Source organism: Poeciliopsis prolifica, unplaced genomic scaffold, assembly GCF_027474105.1.
Source record: "Poeciliopsis prolifica strain line A6 unplaced genomic scaffold, Auburn_PproV2 SCAFFOLD032, whole genome shotgun sequence".
In the NCBI taxonomy this organism is placed as follows: domain Eukaryota; kingdom Metazoa; phylum Chordata; class Actinopteri; order Cyprinodontiformes; family Poeciliidae; genus Poeciliopsis; species Poeciliopsis prolifica.
The window spans coordinates 6,338,101-6,356,836 of NW_026562407.1; the positions used below are offsets into that span (position 1 = coordinate 6,338,101).

Sequence of the window (18,736 nt, forward strand, 5' to 3'; positions counted from 1 at the left end):
TCATTTTCCAGATTTAACTTGTCATAACTATGAATGTAACTGTTAGTCCAGTACAACTGCTCACCTTGTTCCAACAGAATGTTCTTGTGCAAAAACCCAAGTCCTGCTATTGATCTGGATGTCACTTTGACATTTTCCTCCTACATAGACATTCTGTAAGACTTATTCAGTTTCTGAAAGGGAAACTGCACTCCCCTTCACTCGCCAGCTGCTTATAGACAGCAACAGAAATCACCACTTAAATTGCTCAAAAATGACTTTAGGACCAAATCAAAAAAATTTTGGGTTTTTTTTCATCAAAAAAGGGTCAATTTATACTAATCACCAGAGTTAAATTATGTATTTGAACCAAACCTAGCTAGCAGGAGGGTGGTTTGTGTAACAATGAAAAAGGGAGAATAAATAATTTGCACACATGCAATTATGGTAAGACATATGGCTAAATGATTGTTCCTTCATTTAGTTCATAATTACAAATTAAAAGAAATTTTCTTTTAATTCAATTTACTTAAAAAATGCTGACCTGGGAAAAAAGAAAGAAGATTGATACCAAGCAGATTGATGATTTTCATTTAACCAGCACTTTATTCATTCCTGCAACAGGAAGCGCAGGCAGACGTGTACAACCTTCAATCTGTTCCATCTAGACAAAATAGTTACTATCACAACGCAGCTTCTCGGCAGACGCCTGGGAGTCTTCAGCCCGGCTCGACTGAGCAAGACTTTAACTCCTCACTTAGAATGTTGACAGATACTGAACCTTGAACCTGGAGGAGAGCGTCTCCCTTATCTCCATCTGGTACCTCCTGGAATCTGAACACTCCCCTCAGGTTCAGCAGGGAGAAAACACAAAAAGCTCACACACAAAACTAGCTACAGCAGGTGGAGCAGATTCTTTTTAGGCCGCCTTAAATGTCAGAAACAATACTTTCTAAAATTGTGTTTCAGCAGTATGCTCCCGGTGCTAGATCAGGGTTCTGTTTGCATGTATTTGCATCCATGCGGTGAGGCACGGACACGTTCAGCCTGTGCAGAGGTTAGAGAAGCCCCGGTTGTTTTACCAGTCCATGTTGATTATACAGATCGCTCTTTAGTGTAGTTTCTTCACTGGTTCCTCCTTTGTCTTAACTTTTAAGAATGTATGACTGCATTATATCAATTCAGTTCAATAATATCCATCCCAAAGCAAAATTAAATGTCATAAGTTGCATCAGTTGCTGTAGAGCACTGCTAATCCACCCCCTTTGCTTTTGCTGCTGCTCCTCTTTACAGCCAAACATGTGGAACCTCTTACTGCCATGTTACAGTTTCCTTCAAAGGGAAGGCATTTTAAGTTATGACACAAACAGGACTTCAGATTAATAAAGCATCTTTAATGTTCACATTAGGAAGAGCCACCTGGTTAATAAAGGTACAAGTGTGCACAACCTCATGGTAAATCACTAATGATAAATCAAAGATGACAAACAGCTATTCAGTCTCTAGAAAGGAAAAAAGAAAAACAAGCTTATAATACAGGACACATAGAACTGCCCTTATGCAAATGAGAACAATTAACATACCTTAAGTTTAGAAAAAAGAAATAACCGATACAGAAATGATGCAGGCTGTGCATGTAAGGCAGAGATTCTCCTAAAAGATCCATATGTGAATATAAGGTCAATGTATATCTGTAATATATTTGTCTTACTTCCTGTATAAGTCATGACATCTTCAATATGTTTTAATCAATTTAATACTGTAAGCAGGTGATTAGCTAGAACAAACTGGTGTTATACTTCAATACTTGGAGCCATGACACTAATATGGCAACATTCAAAATATAAGGGTGACCTTCTGAGCTGTCTTCAAATACCATTAAGACAATTCTGTTTTATATTATAGCTTTAGAAAAATATCCAAATAATAATAATAGCCCATATTTGGATTAAAGAGTCGCCTTCTGTGATGATACAAAAGAATCAGATTTCTGTGGCTTAACAGGAGTAAAAGCGTCAAAAGTTTGGTGAATACCGTTGTTTCATCTGGAAGTAGCAGCGTCAAGATATTCTGTGTATATTGATTATATTGTAATGAATCAGAGGGTTCCTGGGTCTGGATTGTGATCACGAAAACATCTTTGGTTTCCCACCGCCTTCTTCTCGTCGTTGCATTGTCTGCAAACAGAATAGTTCATTTTATTTTATTTTAAAGGTCAGTGTCAGTTGAATTTCAGTCACCTGAAATTCAGGGTGAAATAGGTTTTCTCTTGAAAAAAACAAATGGCGTTACATGGCTAATTTAAAAAAGAAAATGAAATGCAAATTAAATTTTAATCGTCCCCAAAATGCTTAAGACTAACCTGAGGTTCTCATCATGTAGATCTCGAGCTCTGAGCGCAGACCTGGAGATGCCCATCCCTGGAGGAATGCGGTCCGGGTATCTCACAGCTATCTTTATGCCATGTAGATCATAACCCTGAACAAAATTTAAAAAAACATATAATACATGGCAAGTTAGAGTGCCACTGAAAAGGTCATTTATTTCAGTAATTATATCTAAACAAAACTCAAAGCTAGAATTCAGCTCATCACAAAACCTGGAATAAAAAGGAGCATGAAAGTCATTAGAGACAAAATACAAGAAAAGACTGAATGAATCTACTGTACATGGATATACTTTTCATCAGGGTGACATTAACATTTTTTGTTAATTTGATACAATATTCTAATTTTCTAGTATATCAGACTCTGGGGGTTTGCAGCTTTTAGCAGTTTAATTGAGTAATTGTTCTGAATTTCCATAACAGAATCAAAATAAAAGCACCAGTGATACTTTTTCCCTGTCAACAAGTTGGACACTGTGCTATCACTTCGTAAGATACATGACCTTTGAACTGGTCCTGCACACGTCTATCTCTCAGCAGATTTTTATTTTTCTTTGCACAGTCCAGGTTTGTTACTTTATACAACAATGTATCCAAAACCTGCAGCAGTACAGAGAATTCAGAGGTTCAACTTGGCAGAGCAGAACTTTGTCAGATTTTTTTCTTGCAAGGGTTTTCTTTATGTTCATTGTCACCAGTTATTCTGCAACTTAAGCTGCAGAAAAAGGATCTTAAATATACGTGCTTGAAACATCTGTCCTTTCTGGTGACCAGCCTCCTTCAGATAACTTTTCAGAAATGTCAGACTGGTTTGCGTTGTGCTCTGAAAACCCTGCAGCCAAATAAATGCCGACTGAAAAATGAACGTGCAGTTGAGAAGGACACATTTTTTGTCCTACACTTTCTGAACTTCACAATTCCATTTGTAGACTTAAGAAAGAAAATAAGCTACATCTCACCATATACATTAACATTTTAGATCAATCAACTAATTCTACACTTTTCCAGACTCAAAAAGCCTCGGGTTTTGTCGTACATGCAGCATAAAGTTGCGTATGTACTTACATGAAGGCGTCTGATGGCTTCATCGCAGTGCTCTTGTTTAGTAAAGTTCACAAAGGCACAACGTTTGACGGTAAGAAGCTTCACACTAAAGACCGGGCCGGCCCTGAAAAGGAGAGGCAAGAAAGTTCAAGTAACGCCGTTCACTTCTTTAGATAAATTGAAAACACATTGAAGGAGTGAAGTTAGGCAGGACTGATGACCAGAATCAGTCTATAAAAATGATTTGGTTTAAATAACACAAAGGTTTTCAGTGGATGTTTTTTTTACTGAGCCATGAGGGTTAAACTCCAGCTGCTAATATCAGATTAAACTCTTAAAAGGCACCGTAATCTAACCAATTTATTTGCTTAAAAACTAAAATTAGAGTGTTTATTTGATTTAGTTCTTCACCACTGTGCACAACTCAAAGATTGCTAAAAAAAAAAAAAAGTTAATCATCAATATCAATTTTAGCTGACAGCAGCATTTCATTGATCTCACATTTAATTGTGCCTGAAGTGGAACTTAACCCACCATGTTTCAGATTACCTTCAAGTGGGAAAAAAACCTCATTACCCTGCTGTTGCCATGGGGATATGCAAAATGGTGACTGATTTGCAAAATGGTTCTGACTCTGTGACTCCAAAAATATGAATGCAACTGGAATATCTATTTTTGCAGCTGCAGGAATATTTGCTTTTTTTTCTCCAAATGAAAGCAATTGTATGATGTTTTTGTGTTAATAAAATATCAAAATGGTATTTTTACTCGATATCAATCAGGCCAGGTCTCGTACCAACCCAGTGGGAGTTTTACACAAACATTTCTTACTTGCTAAACAGCTTGCTAATCATGGCTTCAGTTACTGGAAAACACAAGTTTCCCACCCAAACTGGAAACAACTCCCTGTTAGAGAAAAGAGAACAATAAAAATGATTATGCAGAACAGAACTCAAGTATTGACGAGCTCCTGACTTTTTTCATAACAGGAAGTGATGATCTCAAACTCTCTAAAGACACAGATACTCACGGTGGGGTTCTATCGCTATTTATCGTCCCAGCCTGGTTATAAGCAGGCTTAGACTGATTGTCAACATTGGGTAGATTCTGAACGAGGCCTAAGGGTTTGTCCAGAAGAGGTTTCTTAGTTGCGTCATGTGACTGAGTAGAAGCAACAGGCGCAGGACTAGAATTAGCAGAAAGAACTGGAGAGACTCCGGTGACGTTTGCTAGTTGAGCCGGTGGGAGAGATCCATTTGAAACGGCTCCTGAAAACACAAAAGGAGACTTTAATCAGAGAAACTGTCCAAGATTATCTTAAGTTAAAACGTATTTAAGTTATAGTCCAGAATGAACAGCTTTGGCACTCACCTGGTGGACGGTGTAATTTCAACAGAACCTCTAAGGCTTTATCTACAGAACCATGAATGATTAAAGCATTGGAGCTCTGCTCTCGGGTAAAACCATACGCCTGGAAAAAAACAAAAAAAAGTAGTAATCAGGAAAAACCTGCAGAATAATCTGATTTATGCACGTGCAAGATTTGGCTTTTTAATCAGCATGGCTTTCAAATATGTGTAAAGTCTACTTTGAGAAGTATTTTCCTGGATTCCTCTGAAAAGTCCTGATTTGACATGTCACCTGGAGGTTGTGATAAAAAGATTAAGTCTGTCCTAAACACCTGGGAAGAATCCCAGGAATGAGGAAAATGATATGAGCTACACAACTTGACATTAGGATGAAGGCTATGGACCTAATCTTATCCACATGCGTATTCAAATAAACAGTTTTTCTGATCATAAGAACCCAATGGTGCCCAGCAACATTATCTACATTGCTTTATAAATTGATCTTCTCTTTAACAAGTTAAAGTCACAAAAGCTTATGTGTTGAAATTATGTGATAAATCAAAACAATATGGTGGACATTTGTAAAGTAGAGAGAAAATAATACATAGTTTTCAACATTTTCATACAAATGACATTCAGAGTAGAAGATTTAATGATGCAGTTATGAGTCACACACACCATCAGTTGTATTATCTGAACTCGCATGAGCTCCTGGGCAGCTTCTGCATAGGAACTCTCTCGTTTCAGGACGTCCCTGAAGGCATCAGCAGCCTCTTTATATCTCTGGAAGAAAAGAGATAAAACCATTCGCTTTATCTGAATTGGGAGTGGCAGGGGTTTTGCTTTGACAATAATTAGTCAAAACATGTATGAGCAGATATCACGACTCAGTGATGCTCACACAGGGTCACAGTGAGGAGTCAGAACAACCTGAACTGATTAGAAGCCGCTCATAAAGCACTCTACACAAGCAAAACATGTAAAAGGATAACTAACGGATTTTTTGGACGATAAGCCGCTACTTTTTTTCCCACCATGTGGCTTATAAATATATGTTTCCAGTTTTTTTAAAAAGACTTGGTGGGTCCGGAAAATCCCGTATACTAACGGTTTCCTAATTCTGTACAGTTTTACAAAGAGTTATTAATTTGATACTTCATACAACGACTCGTCCTAACATCATGAGTAAACCTCAGGAATCTGAGGCTCGTTACAGAAAGCCAGCTGGGACTTTAAACTCTGTGTTGCTCAACTCTAAACAGACTGAAGGCTCAGCAACCTGATATTGATTTTAGCTATTTTGTGACAGATTTGAACACTACAGCTTTTAATTACTTAAAATGTGCTGAGAATCAAAAGTCAAGAGGATTTTTCCAGACCGACGTTGAAATCCGAACATTTTAGGCCGGGCGGATGAGTTTAGTAGAAATGTCCAAACAATCAGAACATGCGGTGTTCTTTCCTCCAGAGTTAATTATTGTTGGAATTTTTGTGCATGCTGAGCTGTAAAATCTCTTTGTGAAACATTTGTTTTTAATGCGGTTGGTGTGCAGCTGCTCATGTGAACACAAGAACAGGCTTGTATTCAGCTAGAGGTATTTTTTTCCCTAGAATCCTTGAAGTGTTCTGAATTTTATTTTCAAAATATGTTTTAATAATATTTTTGAGATGGTTAGTGTTTACTTTTTTTTTTTAAAGGAGGTCCTTGGCTCCAGTTTCTGTTGACTTCCTACTGAACTCGTATCAATTTTCTTAATACGAATTCGGACATTGAATTTTTCTCAAATCAAATATTTTAGCTGGATTTGCGTTGAATTGTAGGTGGGAACTCCTCACAATCGGATTAATTGTCAAAAGGACTCACGAACAAATGACATCCTACTGATCACCATCATGTTTACATGCATGTCTGGTAAGATCTTTTACCTTTAGACCTGCGAGAGCTTTGCCTTTTCTAAAGAGACCTTTCACCCATCCTGGAGAAACGCTGAGCGCCAACTCGGCATCCGTCAGCGCCTTCTCATACTCCTGCATCTTTTCGAAACAGAAGGAGCGATTCCCAAACAGCCTGCAACAAAACAAAAAATAAAAAAAAAAAAAAACAGTTGCACAAAGCACTGTGACTAAGAGAGCAATTTTTTTTGTTACAATGTAGAATGTTCTTACTTAAACTCTTTAGGGTTGTACTTAATTGCATCTGTGAAATATTTCACAGCCATGCTGTAGTCTCCTGTGCTGGCAAATTTATTTCCAATAACTAAGAGAGAAAATGTTTTTGTTATGTGAGAAGAGAGTGAAAGTTTACATTGAATAGATTGAGGTTGACATCCGGACAATACAAACTTACTTGCGAGATCGGTACTTATTTTTATATTATCTTCTATAGAAGGAGCGCTGGGGACGACAGAATCCTGTTTGAAAAATAAACAAATCATTCATGACCTGAAATCTGCATTTAAAGAATATAACATTCATTTTTCTCCCGACTCTTTGGAGAGGCTCCCTACTTTTTGCTGCGGCCCCTTCACATCCTCTTTATCCTCGGACGTTTTAACAGGAACGCTTTTAGACTTCTTCTCTGGAGTCTTCCTTTTCTCCTTTTTATCCGATTTGGGCTTTTGCTCCAATTTACGCTGCGCTATAAGAGCCGCTTTGGTCACAAAAGAACTCGTCATATCCAGTTCCTTAAGATAAGGAACATGAAAAGTTAAGAAAAATTTTTAAACTTGCATGAATGTCAAAGGCCATTTCTGAGGCTTACGGAAACTTGTTGAAATTTTCATCACTGAAATGGATTTAGCAACTAAAATGCAAAGAGTTTACAGATATTTCAAATTGTACCTCGAAATTGTGCGAGTCGTTTTGGCCGTCTTCATCGTCGTCGCTGGATTCCTGTCCGCTGCTGCTGCTGCTGTCTGTGTCTTTAGCTGCAGCCAAGTTCTTCTTCTTCTCATCATGGTTAACAGATTTACTCTCCTCCGATTCTTCTGCAGCGTCTCCCTGCGCGACGACAAAAACACGTTCAAAGGATTCCAGAACCAGTGATATTTTTCAAGCCATCTTGTGTTGATGTCGTACTCGCCTCTTGAGGTTTTCCAGGATTTTGCTTCACCTTCTCCATTTGTTTTCTTTGCTTCTGTTTCTGTCGGACAGAAATAAACGCTGCGTTTATTTCTGTTGCGTTCAGCATTTTACCGCCTCCTTCACGGCTCACGCCGAAAAGCTCGTCGCTCACCTGTTTCTTAAGCCGCTTTCTCTCTGCCTTTTCTCTGCTCTTTTTAGTTTCTTGTAATAATCGAGCTTTTCGTTCAGAATCCTAACGCGGCAGAGCAGAAACACCCGATTCAAACCAGATTCGAGGGATTTTACTGAACCTTTCAAATGCAGAGTAAACGTGCACTCACGCTCTCCTTCGTCTGAACTTTATAAGATGGCGAGCTGGATTTGCCACGAACTGAAGAGTAGTAATGTAGAGGGGACTGATAAATAGAGCTGGACGCTCCCGTACGGTTTCCACTTGATGTATTGTGACCTAAATGTTGATTAAAGCTGTGACGACGGTGAGTCCAACTGTCATAATCATCTACATCTAGCTCTGCATCATATTCAATACCTGGGGGGGAGCAAGAACGTTTCATTTACACACTGAAATACTGACGAAGAAAGAGGAAAACATCTCTTTGCTCGTTTATTCCCTTACCGAGAAGGCCACATGTTATTATCCTCTGCATCTGAGGCTGGTGACCAAATAAGCCCACAACCTTTTGCTAAATGACAGGAGAGAGAAGGACACAGTCAGATTAGGACAGCATCTAAAAATGAAAAACTTCTCGACAGTCGAACTAAATCCAGTTTTGGAGGCCGTCTGACGCTCTGCCACAGTTTGTATTCTTCAGCTGCAGCAGGATTTAGCATTCTGACGGGGAGCTTTTCAAGGTTTCACTTTCCATTATCCAGGAAAACCTAACTCAACAGAGGAGCTCGTTTCATGGCATGTGACTCAAGAACCCAAGGAAGAAAGCAAACCTGGAATTCATGTGCCGGTCATCTTTAAATTCACAGGAGAAATTAATTAAATTACTGACGTGCAGGGAGAAAAAAGCCACAAATTACAGATTCATGTAGCTTTTGAGATGATGATCTAAGAGGAAATAATGTGATTTCAACAATATTTCTAACTAGAAATTAATGTCAAAAATATTGCTCCAGAATTTTGACATTACTTCACTCTAAAGAGTTTCTCAATTAAATAACATCCATATTATTTCAGTCTTCATTTGTTCTTAATAGTATGTTGCCATTTTTCTATACACAAATAAAGACACAATCTTTTTTTTAGTTATCCCACTTAATTGCACATTTGATCCACATGTGCTATCTTTTCCCTGTGACATTTATAATTAGTGTACAATGTTTTACTCCTACTATTCAGTTTTTATATTTTTATTGCAGTGGAATCTACATGCTTACATAAACTGTTGACTTACTGCTGATACAGAAAGATTTTCCATACTGTATGAAAAATACATTTAATCTATTCTTAAAAAAACCCCAAAACAAATGCTGACTTCTCAACATCCATTACGTCAAACAGTCATGAAAAATAGCTCAATCAACAAAGTAACAGTAGAAACACAACAATTGTTATCACCCTATTACTAACTCCTGATCAGGAGAACTATTTTTTATCAGCAGTACAGAGATACTGTTTATTTTCTAGGTCACACAAACCAATCTTTCAGCAAAACAATGCATCAAGGATTGTGTTTACAAAGGTTTCTGCTGAAATATGTAAACCAACAACAAACAATGCCAGCATTAAAAATAAAGGAAGCAACCAGTTAAGAACTCTAGCATCGAGCAAAGAAAAGGCAACTCGCCAAGCTTTGTACATAGTTACTCATCAGCTCTGAGAAAATTGAGTTTTTTTTTTTCTCAGTGATCTTATTATGTGGAAAAAAGGCTATTTATATAGCCTGTTCATATAGTTCTATTGCATAAAAGAACAATAAATACACCTGTAAATAAGCTGGTTTCCAAAATCAGATGACTTCTCTAAAGAATCCCACTATTTTAACAGTGAAGGCACCATTTTACACAGCTACCATCATACACTGAAAAAAGTTGTTGCTGAGTGAAAAGTGCTCAACATTAGTCATTTTCAGATTAAATTAAGTGTACGAAACTGTAAAAAAACCAAAACATTTTGACTACAAGTTTGCAGTTGATAAAGATGTGTTTCTAACGTGAATGATTAGTGATAAAAACATTGAGTGTTGCTTTTGAATCACAATACATAAAGAGTTTTGAAACATAAATCTGAATAATCCAAAATAAACACTGGCACCTCAAATGATTACAAAAACCAAATCTACCTTATTTCACCTCTCAACACTTAAATATGTTAACAAAGTCGGATTTTTCCCTCAAATGTAGTTTTGAAAGAGCTAAAACAAATACAAACGTATAGATGTTGTGTTAAACTATCTATACTGTGAATCTGAAGAGATTTTTTTAATACAAACTCAGAGCAGAAACTTTTAAAATACAAACAATTTAAAGAACAAAGTAAATACAACAATCGATTTAGTCACACTTTGGATTTACGTTTTAGGTTTAAAAACAAATATCAGCTAAATTTAGGTATGATCAAAAGTAAGCAGGCGCATTTTGCCTATTGAAAAAGTTTATTGGGATGAAAACGAGGCCAGATTTTAGGTTCAATTCAGGACAACAGCTGCTACTTTCAAGGCCGTTCGCTCAATGCAACACATTTCATTAGCTTCAACTACGACCAAAACAAGAACAAAAATGTTACTTACGATCATATGAATATCCGTAAACTCTGAAAAGCAGGAGAGATTATGTATTTTAACCGTTAGGTTTGAATGGCAAAGTCATTTATCTGCATTCATCTTAAGCGCTACTGCAACCATTCGAGTCAACTAGCATGCTAACTGCACTAGCCACCAACTTCTAAACAAGTCCAAATGAGCATTTTCTTACCGGTTTCATCGTTAAATACCTGCATGTTTAGTATCACACGTCGGAGATCGACGTCTCATACACTTCTAATCAACTACTGAGCTACTTAAAAATATATATATATATAGCAAGCGCCAATTTCAGCAGCTTCCAACTTGAGCTGCGTTTTCGTCTCGGCGCGCTCTGGACTCTTCAGCATCCGGTGAGGAAGACAGGAACGATAAGCATGACGTCATGGATTCTGCCCATGGGCGTTTCGGTGGCGTTTCAGGATTCGGATGTTTTGGCTCGAGATCAGTCGGTTCTTTTGGATCCTGGGCGGTCCTGACGTTAAGCACGTTTAGTATTTAATTGATAAAGACTGGATATACATAGTCCCACTTCGAATTATTAAGTAACCACTACAACTTCACATTTAGTAAGCGTAACACAAGTTTATAGTATTATATGTATTAAAAATGTTAAAGCACACTTAAAAACACGAGTAATTACCGGTAAGCGTCTTCCTGTTGTTGTTGCTTTTGAAATCTAAACAAGTAGTTTGAGACAGAAGACTGTTCTTTCAGAAACGAAACGGCAGATCAAATTGACTCTGTCACCACCGACCCATCGTTTTAGGCACTGCTTACAGACGAAACGTATCATTCTGCCCCCTTCTGGTTATTTTAGTAATTACTAACCGTGTTTAACCCTTTATTTTCCGTTTTACTCTAAACTTGTAGGCAAAACTGGACAAGTAGCAGTAGAATCTGTTTCTACATAAACATAAAGTCTTACAAAAATTAAACTAGAAGCAAAACAAGTAACGACTGAGGTTTATTGGTTATTTAACATTTTTCCAACACCTTACAGGTTATCTCACAAATGTCACACGATAAAGTACATCATTCTGTTATGGAGGCTAATAACCCCATAGGAGATGTTTGTTATTGTTGATTTATGAGAACTTATTAGTGAAATTTGTGGAGATTTGAAAAGTGTTATTATTTATTACTATTTTGATCTCCTGAAACATCTTTTGGGTTACTTTTGGTAGGCTAGACTCGTTCAGCCATGTTGCATGTTTTTCTTTTGTGGATAATGGCTCTTCCTATCATTTGGTGAATTCTCTAAATGTTACAGATCAATCAAATCCTTTTCAGACAGATAGAGGTCATCTTCTCATGTGAACTTAATTATCTTTAGATTGGAGAATCACGTTTTCATTTTTTTATTTTCTTTAGACTACTTCATGCTAACAGGTTCTACTTGTTAGCAGGTACTTAAGTACCCAGCTAACAGGGCGGGTACTTAAGTGATTTCTCGATCATTCTTCTGTGACAGTAACCCAGCAGAGATTTAACCTTCTAAAAAATACATTTAATCAATATTATACATTATTCTGTGTGAAGTTGGAACATTTAACTGTTCTACTACTAACCAAACTTTGTGTTTGACTGATCAATGTCCTTAAGCAGTTTCCAAATACTAAGAATCTTTTAACAAAATGTAAAAAAGGTGATCATGGCATTATAATGAAGTAAAGCAGAGAAAGTTAATTTCAGAATAAAAATTTAATGCGTCACTCACTTCATCATCTCTGTACACACACCGAGAAATCACTTTCTGAATAATTTAGGAATGAGAAAACTCACGTAGTTTCAAACTACTACGGGTAAAGCTATTCAGAGAATTAGGGAAAATGTCAGTATTTTTATTACAGTGCATTTATGTTTCGCTGGTAATTCTTAATCTAAACCATGAAACCAATTTCCTGCAATCCTCAAACAGCAAAACATTATCACGTTTGTTAACTTCTGTCCCAGTCCTTTAAAATGAGTGAAAAGTTCCAGCAAAATAATCCATCAAAATCTCTTTGCCATTAAAGTTTAGTACTAAAACCCTGAGTTAAAAACTAATAATTGATCAGTCCCCACATTTAAAATAAGAAGCAGCAGAACGATTCTGTCACAGCAGAAAATCTGGACAAATGTACCATTGGAAGTCATGTACTCCTGCTAGTTGGGAATCTGTTACTCCACGATCCTTCCGTGGCGAACAGAAAAGGCAATGAGTCTGTGGTAGGCTGAGAGGAGGAGGATGACGCCCAGCACCACCATACCGCAGATGAGGCCGAAGGCCCAGCGAGGTCCCAGGAGGGTGTAGACGTGGGAGACAAAGATGGGGCCGAGTGTTCGCGCCCCGCTCCCAGAAGCGGTCAGCCAGCCCATGTACACACCCTGGAGACATGAAAACACACTGAGCCTCACTGAACGCATCATTACTACTTTGACTTATTGAAAACACTCCTAAACTTTTCACCTGAGGTTTTGGTCCGAGGACTTTGGAATAAAGCGTGTAGGACATTACGTTGCAGGCCGGGTAGCCCACCCCGATGAGGATGTCTGATGAGATGTACTGAGCGAGGTAAATAGCCGGGGTGGTCTGACACCAGGTCTGCTCGTAAGGGCAGCCTGTGGGCTCCACGGTGCCGTTACCAACTAAAGTGCCCTCAGACATTTGGCTGACCAAAGAGTTGTTTTTCAGGTCTGCATTTTGGTGAAAGGAAGAAAGACTCAAGTTCTTATCCAGATTTCTTCCTCAACATTTCACCTGACGTTTTCCCACAGATTACCTGCCCACTGGATTTTAGGAAAATGATTTCCCCAGGGAAGCAGAATAATGAAGCCACAGAATACGATACCAAAACCTGCAAGCAACACGGGGCGATCCCCAAACCTGGAAGAATAGAAAGTAACTTCTTCATGACCCAAATTCAGCCAAACTAAAATGTATCTTGTTTTTAGACATGAAGAATTTACCTTGAAGCGGCTGCTTTTACCAAAATAAACACCAGGATTGATTGAAATCCGATGCCGACCATAATAATACCGTTGTACAGAACGGCTTCTTTCCTCGTCCAGGCGAACATGTCCATGGACAGAGGAGTGGCAATGCTGGAGAAAAACAACAACCATTAGGACTTTCCTCCAACCCAGCAGGTGTGTGCTGTGTGTTTACTTGCGCAAGTATTTCAGGTAAACATTTCAGTATTTCAGTGCAATACTTACGTTTCAAACACAGCGAAGATGAACATGACGATGAAGAACAAAACGTTGGAGGTCACAACAGCCACCTGGTCGATGGTTTCCACAGATTCATCAACAATATCGACTGTTTCTGAACAAAGAAGAACACTTGAATAATTAAAAACAGAAGGCTACCATCCTGCAACAGACAGTTTTTAAACTTATCTGGATTTTTTTCCCTTAACGCTATTACCTTGTGTACCAATCTAAGTTAAGCTGCAGGTTTTAATTATTTTATGACACATTTAAAATCTTACATATAATGGCTGTTTCCATACATTTAGAGACAGAGTTGGATCCCTTATTACTGGTAATCTCAGCTACCAGAATTTTAAAAGCAACTTTAGAAAAGTAAGCAGGAAAACTAACCAGTTCTTATCAGAAGATCCACTTATGCAGATGTCAGTGTATCAAATCCATGCACATTTTATTGTTCAAAGCTTAAATAAAACAACAAAGGAACAAAGACTTCTGACAAGTAATACCTTCTGAGGTGTAGTTGATGGATCTGGTGTGCTTTCCATCTTCATTTACACGGTGCTCTCTGAGGGCAAAAACATAAGAATATCAGAGCTTTTAGATGAATGACAAGCTAACAACTTCACTGCAGTCACACTGGTATTCCAGCAGTTGCCAGTTTCTTTCTGGGCCTGATGGTTGAAACTTGGACTGAACTGGTTGTTCAAGAAGGATAATAATCCCAACCCATAACAAAGCTGGTTATAGAATAGATGACGTAGTCCAACATTAAGCTTTTATGGACTATTCTTATGGATCAGGAAATTAGTCGATTTAAAAAAAGAACGAATCAAAGTAATATAACACTGTATGAGCTGACATGAGTGGAGCAAAGTTTATCATTTTTTAAATGGTTCACTAGAAAAAACAGTGACGTGTTCTGAATTTATTGTTCTCACATTTTGAAATAGAAACACACACATAAAATAAAGAGGCATGCTGCGTATTAATAAACTGACTTGAGCACCAGCAGAACCAGCAGGATGTTGATGAGTCCGAAAACTGCAGCCAGTAAAGCCGGCGTGGTGTACATGTTGAGCTGCAGGTCTAGGAATTTCACCGTCACGCCGTTTTCTCCAATGAAAGACAGGCATGCCTGCAGAGCTGAAACCCACAAACACACACATGAACACGTATTTCTTCTTCAGTCATTCTCTGAATAACTCTGGTGAAGCTCCAGAGTAGCTCCGCATGAAGCACCTGGTCCAAAGATGAAGCCCAGAGCCTGACAGGCGCTCATGTTTGCCATGGCTCCAGTCCTTTCTTCCAGAGATGTAGCCCCAGCGACATACGACCTCACAACAGCAACATTACCTGAAGGCAACAATCGAATATTACTGTGTATGAAATGGGACGGTGACATCTCTATTTAACACCAGGTCAGATTTTCAGCGTTGTAGGAAACACGATCCAAAAGAACGGCTTCCCACCTGCTCCAAAGCCAACAAGAGCTCTGGATATGAGCATGTGGTACTTGTTATTGGTTTTAGGCAGATACGCGTAGGCATAGTAGATATTGGCAGCCAGGTTAATAAAGATGGAGCACGCCAACGGCTCCCTGCGCGGCCGGTGATTAGACCACAGCCCAAACAGAGGTGAGGCCACCATCTGACCCAGACTGTAGGCTGCAACCATCCAACCCAGGAAGCTGGCGTCTGAGCTGCTGTCCACCTACAACATGAGACAACCAGGTCCAGGGATGAGACCGGTTTACACAACACAGAACACTTAACTCCACATCAAGCAAGTAAGTTCAAAAGTACGGGTAAAAAAAAGTAAGTAATCTAACTTTGTTTTGCCTGCTTTGTTGTAAATGATGCCTCATATCTAAACGATGATTCTTCAAAAGGGAATTCAAATACAAAATATGCTATTTTTGTCTACAACTGATTTTCTAAGATGTTCTTTACTACTTCTTTCATTTATTTGTGGCCATTGTGGTTTTATGCAGAAAGGGAACACTTTCTCTCAACCTTAGAAAAAAAAAACACACTTCCAACAAACTGAAAATTGAAAGCATTCTGTACCTTCTGCAAATAGGGCCATAGTGATGTGATGACGATGGTGAAACCTGAGCAGAGAGAAGAAACACAGATGATCGGTAAATTTCATTAATGCTGAAATGCAAAACAAATGTTATTTTCTTAACTTATAATTATATCAAATGTTTCATTTTAAGTTGCTGTAACAAGTTTAACTTTGTACTGATACATTTTTTTTTTTTTGTTGTTGCTAGTCCAGTTAATAATTAGTACTGAAACAACTTGTAAACAAAGTTAGTGGATGTATCAAAATTGAAGGACGGTTTATAATGAATCTTACCACAGTTGTTAAATATTGTCAAATATTGTGATTTGTTATAGGTTAAAAGATCCCTGCATAACACATTTGATAACTTAAAGGTAGACGGATTGAATGGCTTCCCATGCTGATACGGATTTAGTTGCTCACAAAGATTTATTTCTTCAACTGGCCCAACCTGATGGATGTGATGGTCTGGAGTTCTGGTATTTCTGGTTAAACTGGTCTTAACTGAAGGCAATGCTGCAACTGATCACCTTTGATTTATAAAGCCAGATGGGTATAGTTTGTGTTCCTTTATTTGTATTTATTGTGTTTAATTTTTTTCACATTAGAGTTAGTTATTTTCTAGTTTGGTTTGAAGGTGAAGTATTTTGGTCAATCTCGGCTCTTTTAGCGGAAAATAAAGAACTAATTTTGACCAATTCAACTTGGATAGCAAATGTAATTTATCTGATTAACAGCAATATGCCTAAAGCAAAATTAACATTTTGTTACTTTGCAGTGGTTTAAAACGTAACTTATTTTACATGGATCTCAAAAAACTGGCATCAAAAAGTTTGTAGAATTTCTTTCAAAATGTGAATCCATACGGATTTATTCCACGCAGAGTGACGTATATAAAGTGTTCATCTCTGGCAATTTTGATAAATGTGAAGAAATGGAAATCCAATATTCAGTTTTTTAGGAATTTAGGATGTTGCACAAGAGCAATAAAACATAAAAGTCAGTATGATTAAACGTATCTCCATGGAGCAAAACTGCAGAGACTGTAACACAGCATTCATCCCCTTACTGTCAATGCTTAGAAAATTGTAGTCACAAAGTTTCTCTATGACACTCAATTTGGAAGAATATTCAATGCAAATTCTGCATGCAAATAATATTTTGTGTCTTTGCAATGAAGAAAGTGTATGAACTCGGAAAGATTGAGAGGTTTCTACATGAATGGCTCAATTAATGTTCAGGCGTTACGGCATTCACAATCTGAAGGAAGACTGATAACATGATATCCATCAGACCTGGACAGCATCCACAAAAACAGTGAGCTGCGTTAGGTTAAGAAACTGGTTATTCAGAGTGCTCTATCCAAAATTATGAAAGTTAGTGGAAGAGAAAGTGTGATCAAAATCCCCAAGCAGGATTGTGAAGTGAACTCCTTTCAGGGACCGGATGGTTACTCAGCGGTCTAAAGTCCTCTTTTCACAAGAAAGTTAATTCTGCACTTGAGTTCATACTACGCCAACACTACTGACACCAGCTTTCATACCCATAGTGTCATTGTGCTTCATCTGCAACCTGGCCAGAGCTAAACATCATAAAATTTCCAGACTCTTTGCAAAGTATCATCTTTGCAAAGACAAAGATGAGACTGTATTGTGAGAATGATGTATGTGTTAAAAGCCCTTTGTTGCACTGATTTAAAGAGTAATCTGCTTTTTTCCAGAACAGGAACTTTAGCATTTAAACTGAACTACTGAAATAAGTTATCTTTTTTATTATCTTCTATTACTGAGATCCATTTGCATAATTCTGTAAAAATGTTCTGCTCCTTTTTGCTAATTTTCCATCCCTTTATCACCAAACCTCTTTCAAAGTATTTACTTTATCCAGCACATTTGTCACCAGTTTTCAGATCAGTCTTGTTGGACTGATCTAGTCCAACAAGATCAGTCGTCTTGTTGGACTAGATAGACAAGGTGTGTCCATAAAAAGGGACAAAAGTCATGGGAGTCCTCCTCACCTACACTGCTGAGAAACATTGTGAAGTACATGACCCGGATGGACCTCCACCGGCCTCTGTAGTCCTCATCTTGGGAGTCATCACTGCATACAGACGGGAACAACGATTTGTGGTGTTTAAAATGATTTAATACAGTTGTGACACAAACACATTTAAAAAATATGGCTTCACGCATTATAGGTAGTAAACATAAAAAGTTCACCCTGTGAACTCTGCACTCACCTGCTTGCATCGTCCCGCAGCAACGGAGTGCTGCCGTCTGGGTCAAGATGTGACATTTTAATTAATTAAGTAAGTAATCGAGAGAAAGTTCAGGTGGTGTTCTAAGTCGCCATGTCGACGAGGGTCAGTGAACTAGCCGGGGCTCAAAGTAGACTCCTGCTCTTCCGGAAAGCTTCTAGAAGCTAGCAACACTTGCAGATAACCGCAGCCTCACAAAATAACACTTCAGCTGGAGACATTAATAAGCTTTAACAAATGCTGTACACGTTGCTGAAAAGAGGCATGTCTAACCGTTGTTAAAGCCCATAAAAAGCACCACGTAACACACAAAACCTGACAGAGCTGGACTATGATACCATGGCAGCGCAACTTTATTTAGGCCCAATAAACAAACCACCTCCTCCGGTTACATCTTACAAAATAAGACACGAAATATAAACTTTATTGAACTTGGATTTTAAATACAGCATTTATAAGTTATTTAAACGGTTAAATATTCATTCAAATGAATACACTGGATATTCTGCTGATGTTTAAAATTGTATTTCTTTGTCTTTAGCACATGTCTGCTTTTGTTTTGAAACCAACATTACGTTGCGCTTATGTCATTTCCGCCTACGTACTTTTCACTTGACGCAGC

The 18,736-nt window shown here is 38.0% G+C and overlaps 2 protein-coding genes across 3 annotated transcripts; both read right to left on the bottom strand.

Moving 5' to 3' along the window:
* Window positions 1-1,352: 1,352 nt before the first annotated feature.
* On the bottom strand, window positions 1,353-10,926 carry LOC129373259 (tetratricopeptide repeat protein 31-like). Of its 2 annotated transcripts, none has more exons than XM_055051117.1 (18): window positions 10,784-10,926; window positions 10,581-10,603; window positions 8,459-8,525; window positions 8,163-8,371; window positions 7,994-8,074; window positions 7,841-7,900; window positions 7,600-7,758; window positions 7,266-7,442; window positions 7,106-7,169; window positions 6,925-7,015; window positions 6,685-6,826; window positions 5,437-5,541; window positions 4,781-4,880; window positions 4,440-4,677; window positions 4,241-4,315; window positions 3,431-3,533; window positions 2,342-2,457; window positions 1,353-2,156 (listed from the first exon to the last, which is right to left on the bottom strand). In XM_055051117.1, exons 1-18 carry the CDS (start codon window positions 10,821-10,823, stop codon window positions 2,078-2,080), a joined length of 1,929 nt encoding a protein of 642 aa, XP_054907092.1. In that variant the 5' UTR covers window positions 10,824-10,926; the 3' UTR covers window positions 1,353-2,077. The 2 variants fall into 2 exon arrangements, with proteins under 2 accessions (XP_054907092.1, XP_054907093.1); XM_055051118.1 differs by having other exon boundaries at window positions 10,765-10,899.
* Window positions 10,927-12,277: 1,351 nt separating this feature from the next.
* mfsd8 (major facilitator superfamily domain containing 8) lies at window positions 12,278-18,535 on the bottom strand. Its single transcript, XM_055051120.1, has 12 exons — window positions 18,097-18,535; window positions 17,875-17,957; window positions 15,857-15,900; window positions 15,260-15,500; window positions 15,030-15,143; window positions 14,789-14,933; window positions 14,297-14,355; window positions 13,794-13,902; window positions 13,545-13,679; window positions 13,358-13,461; window positions 13,045-13,271; window positions 12,278-12,962 (listed from the first exon to the last, which is right to left on the bottom strand). The coding sequence occupies exons 1-12, from the start codon at window positions 18,150-18,152 to the stop codon at window positions 12,756-12,758; spliced, it is 1,524 nt and encodes a 507-aa protein (XP_054907095.1). The 5' UTR covers window positions 18,153-18,535; the 3' UTR covers window positions 12,278-12,755.
* Window positions 18,536-18,736: the final 201 nt, after the last annotated feature.

Coding starts and splice junctions, on each gene's coding strand:
- LOC129373259 (XM_055051117.1), bottom strand. CDS start 10,823: ATGAGACGTCGATCTCCGACGTGTGATACTAAACATGCAG. Junction 7,443..7,599: donor ACGACTCGCACAATTTCGAG/GTACAATTTGAA, acceptor CCTTATCTTAAG/GAACTGGATATGACGAGTTC. Junction 7,170..7,265: donor TGAAGGGGCCGCAGCAAAAA/GTAGGGAGCCTC, acceptor TTTTTCAAACAG/GATTCTGTCGTCCCCAGCGC.
- mfsd8 (XM_055051120.1), bottom strand. CDS start 18,152: ATGTCACATCTTGACCCAGACGGCAGCACTCCGTTGCTGCGGGACGAT. Junction 15,501..15,856: donor TATGGCCCTATTTGCAGAAG/GTACAGAATGCT, acceptor CTCATGTTGTAG/GTGGACAGCAGCTCAGACGC. Junction 13,272..13,357: donor TCCTAAAATCCAGTGGGCAG/GTAATCTGTGGG, acceptor ACCAAAATGCAG/ACCTGAAAAACAACTCTTTG.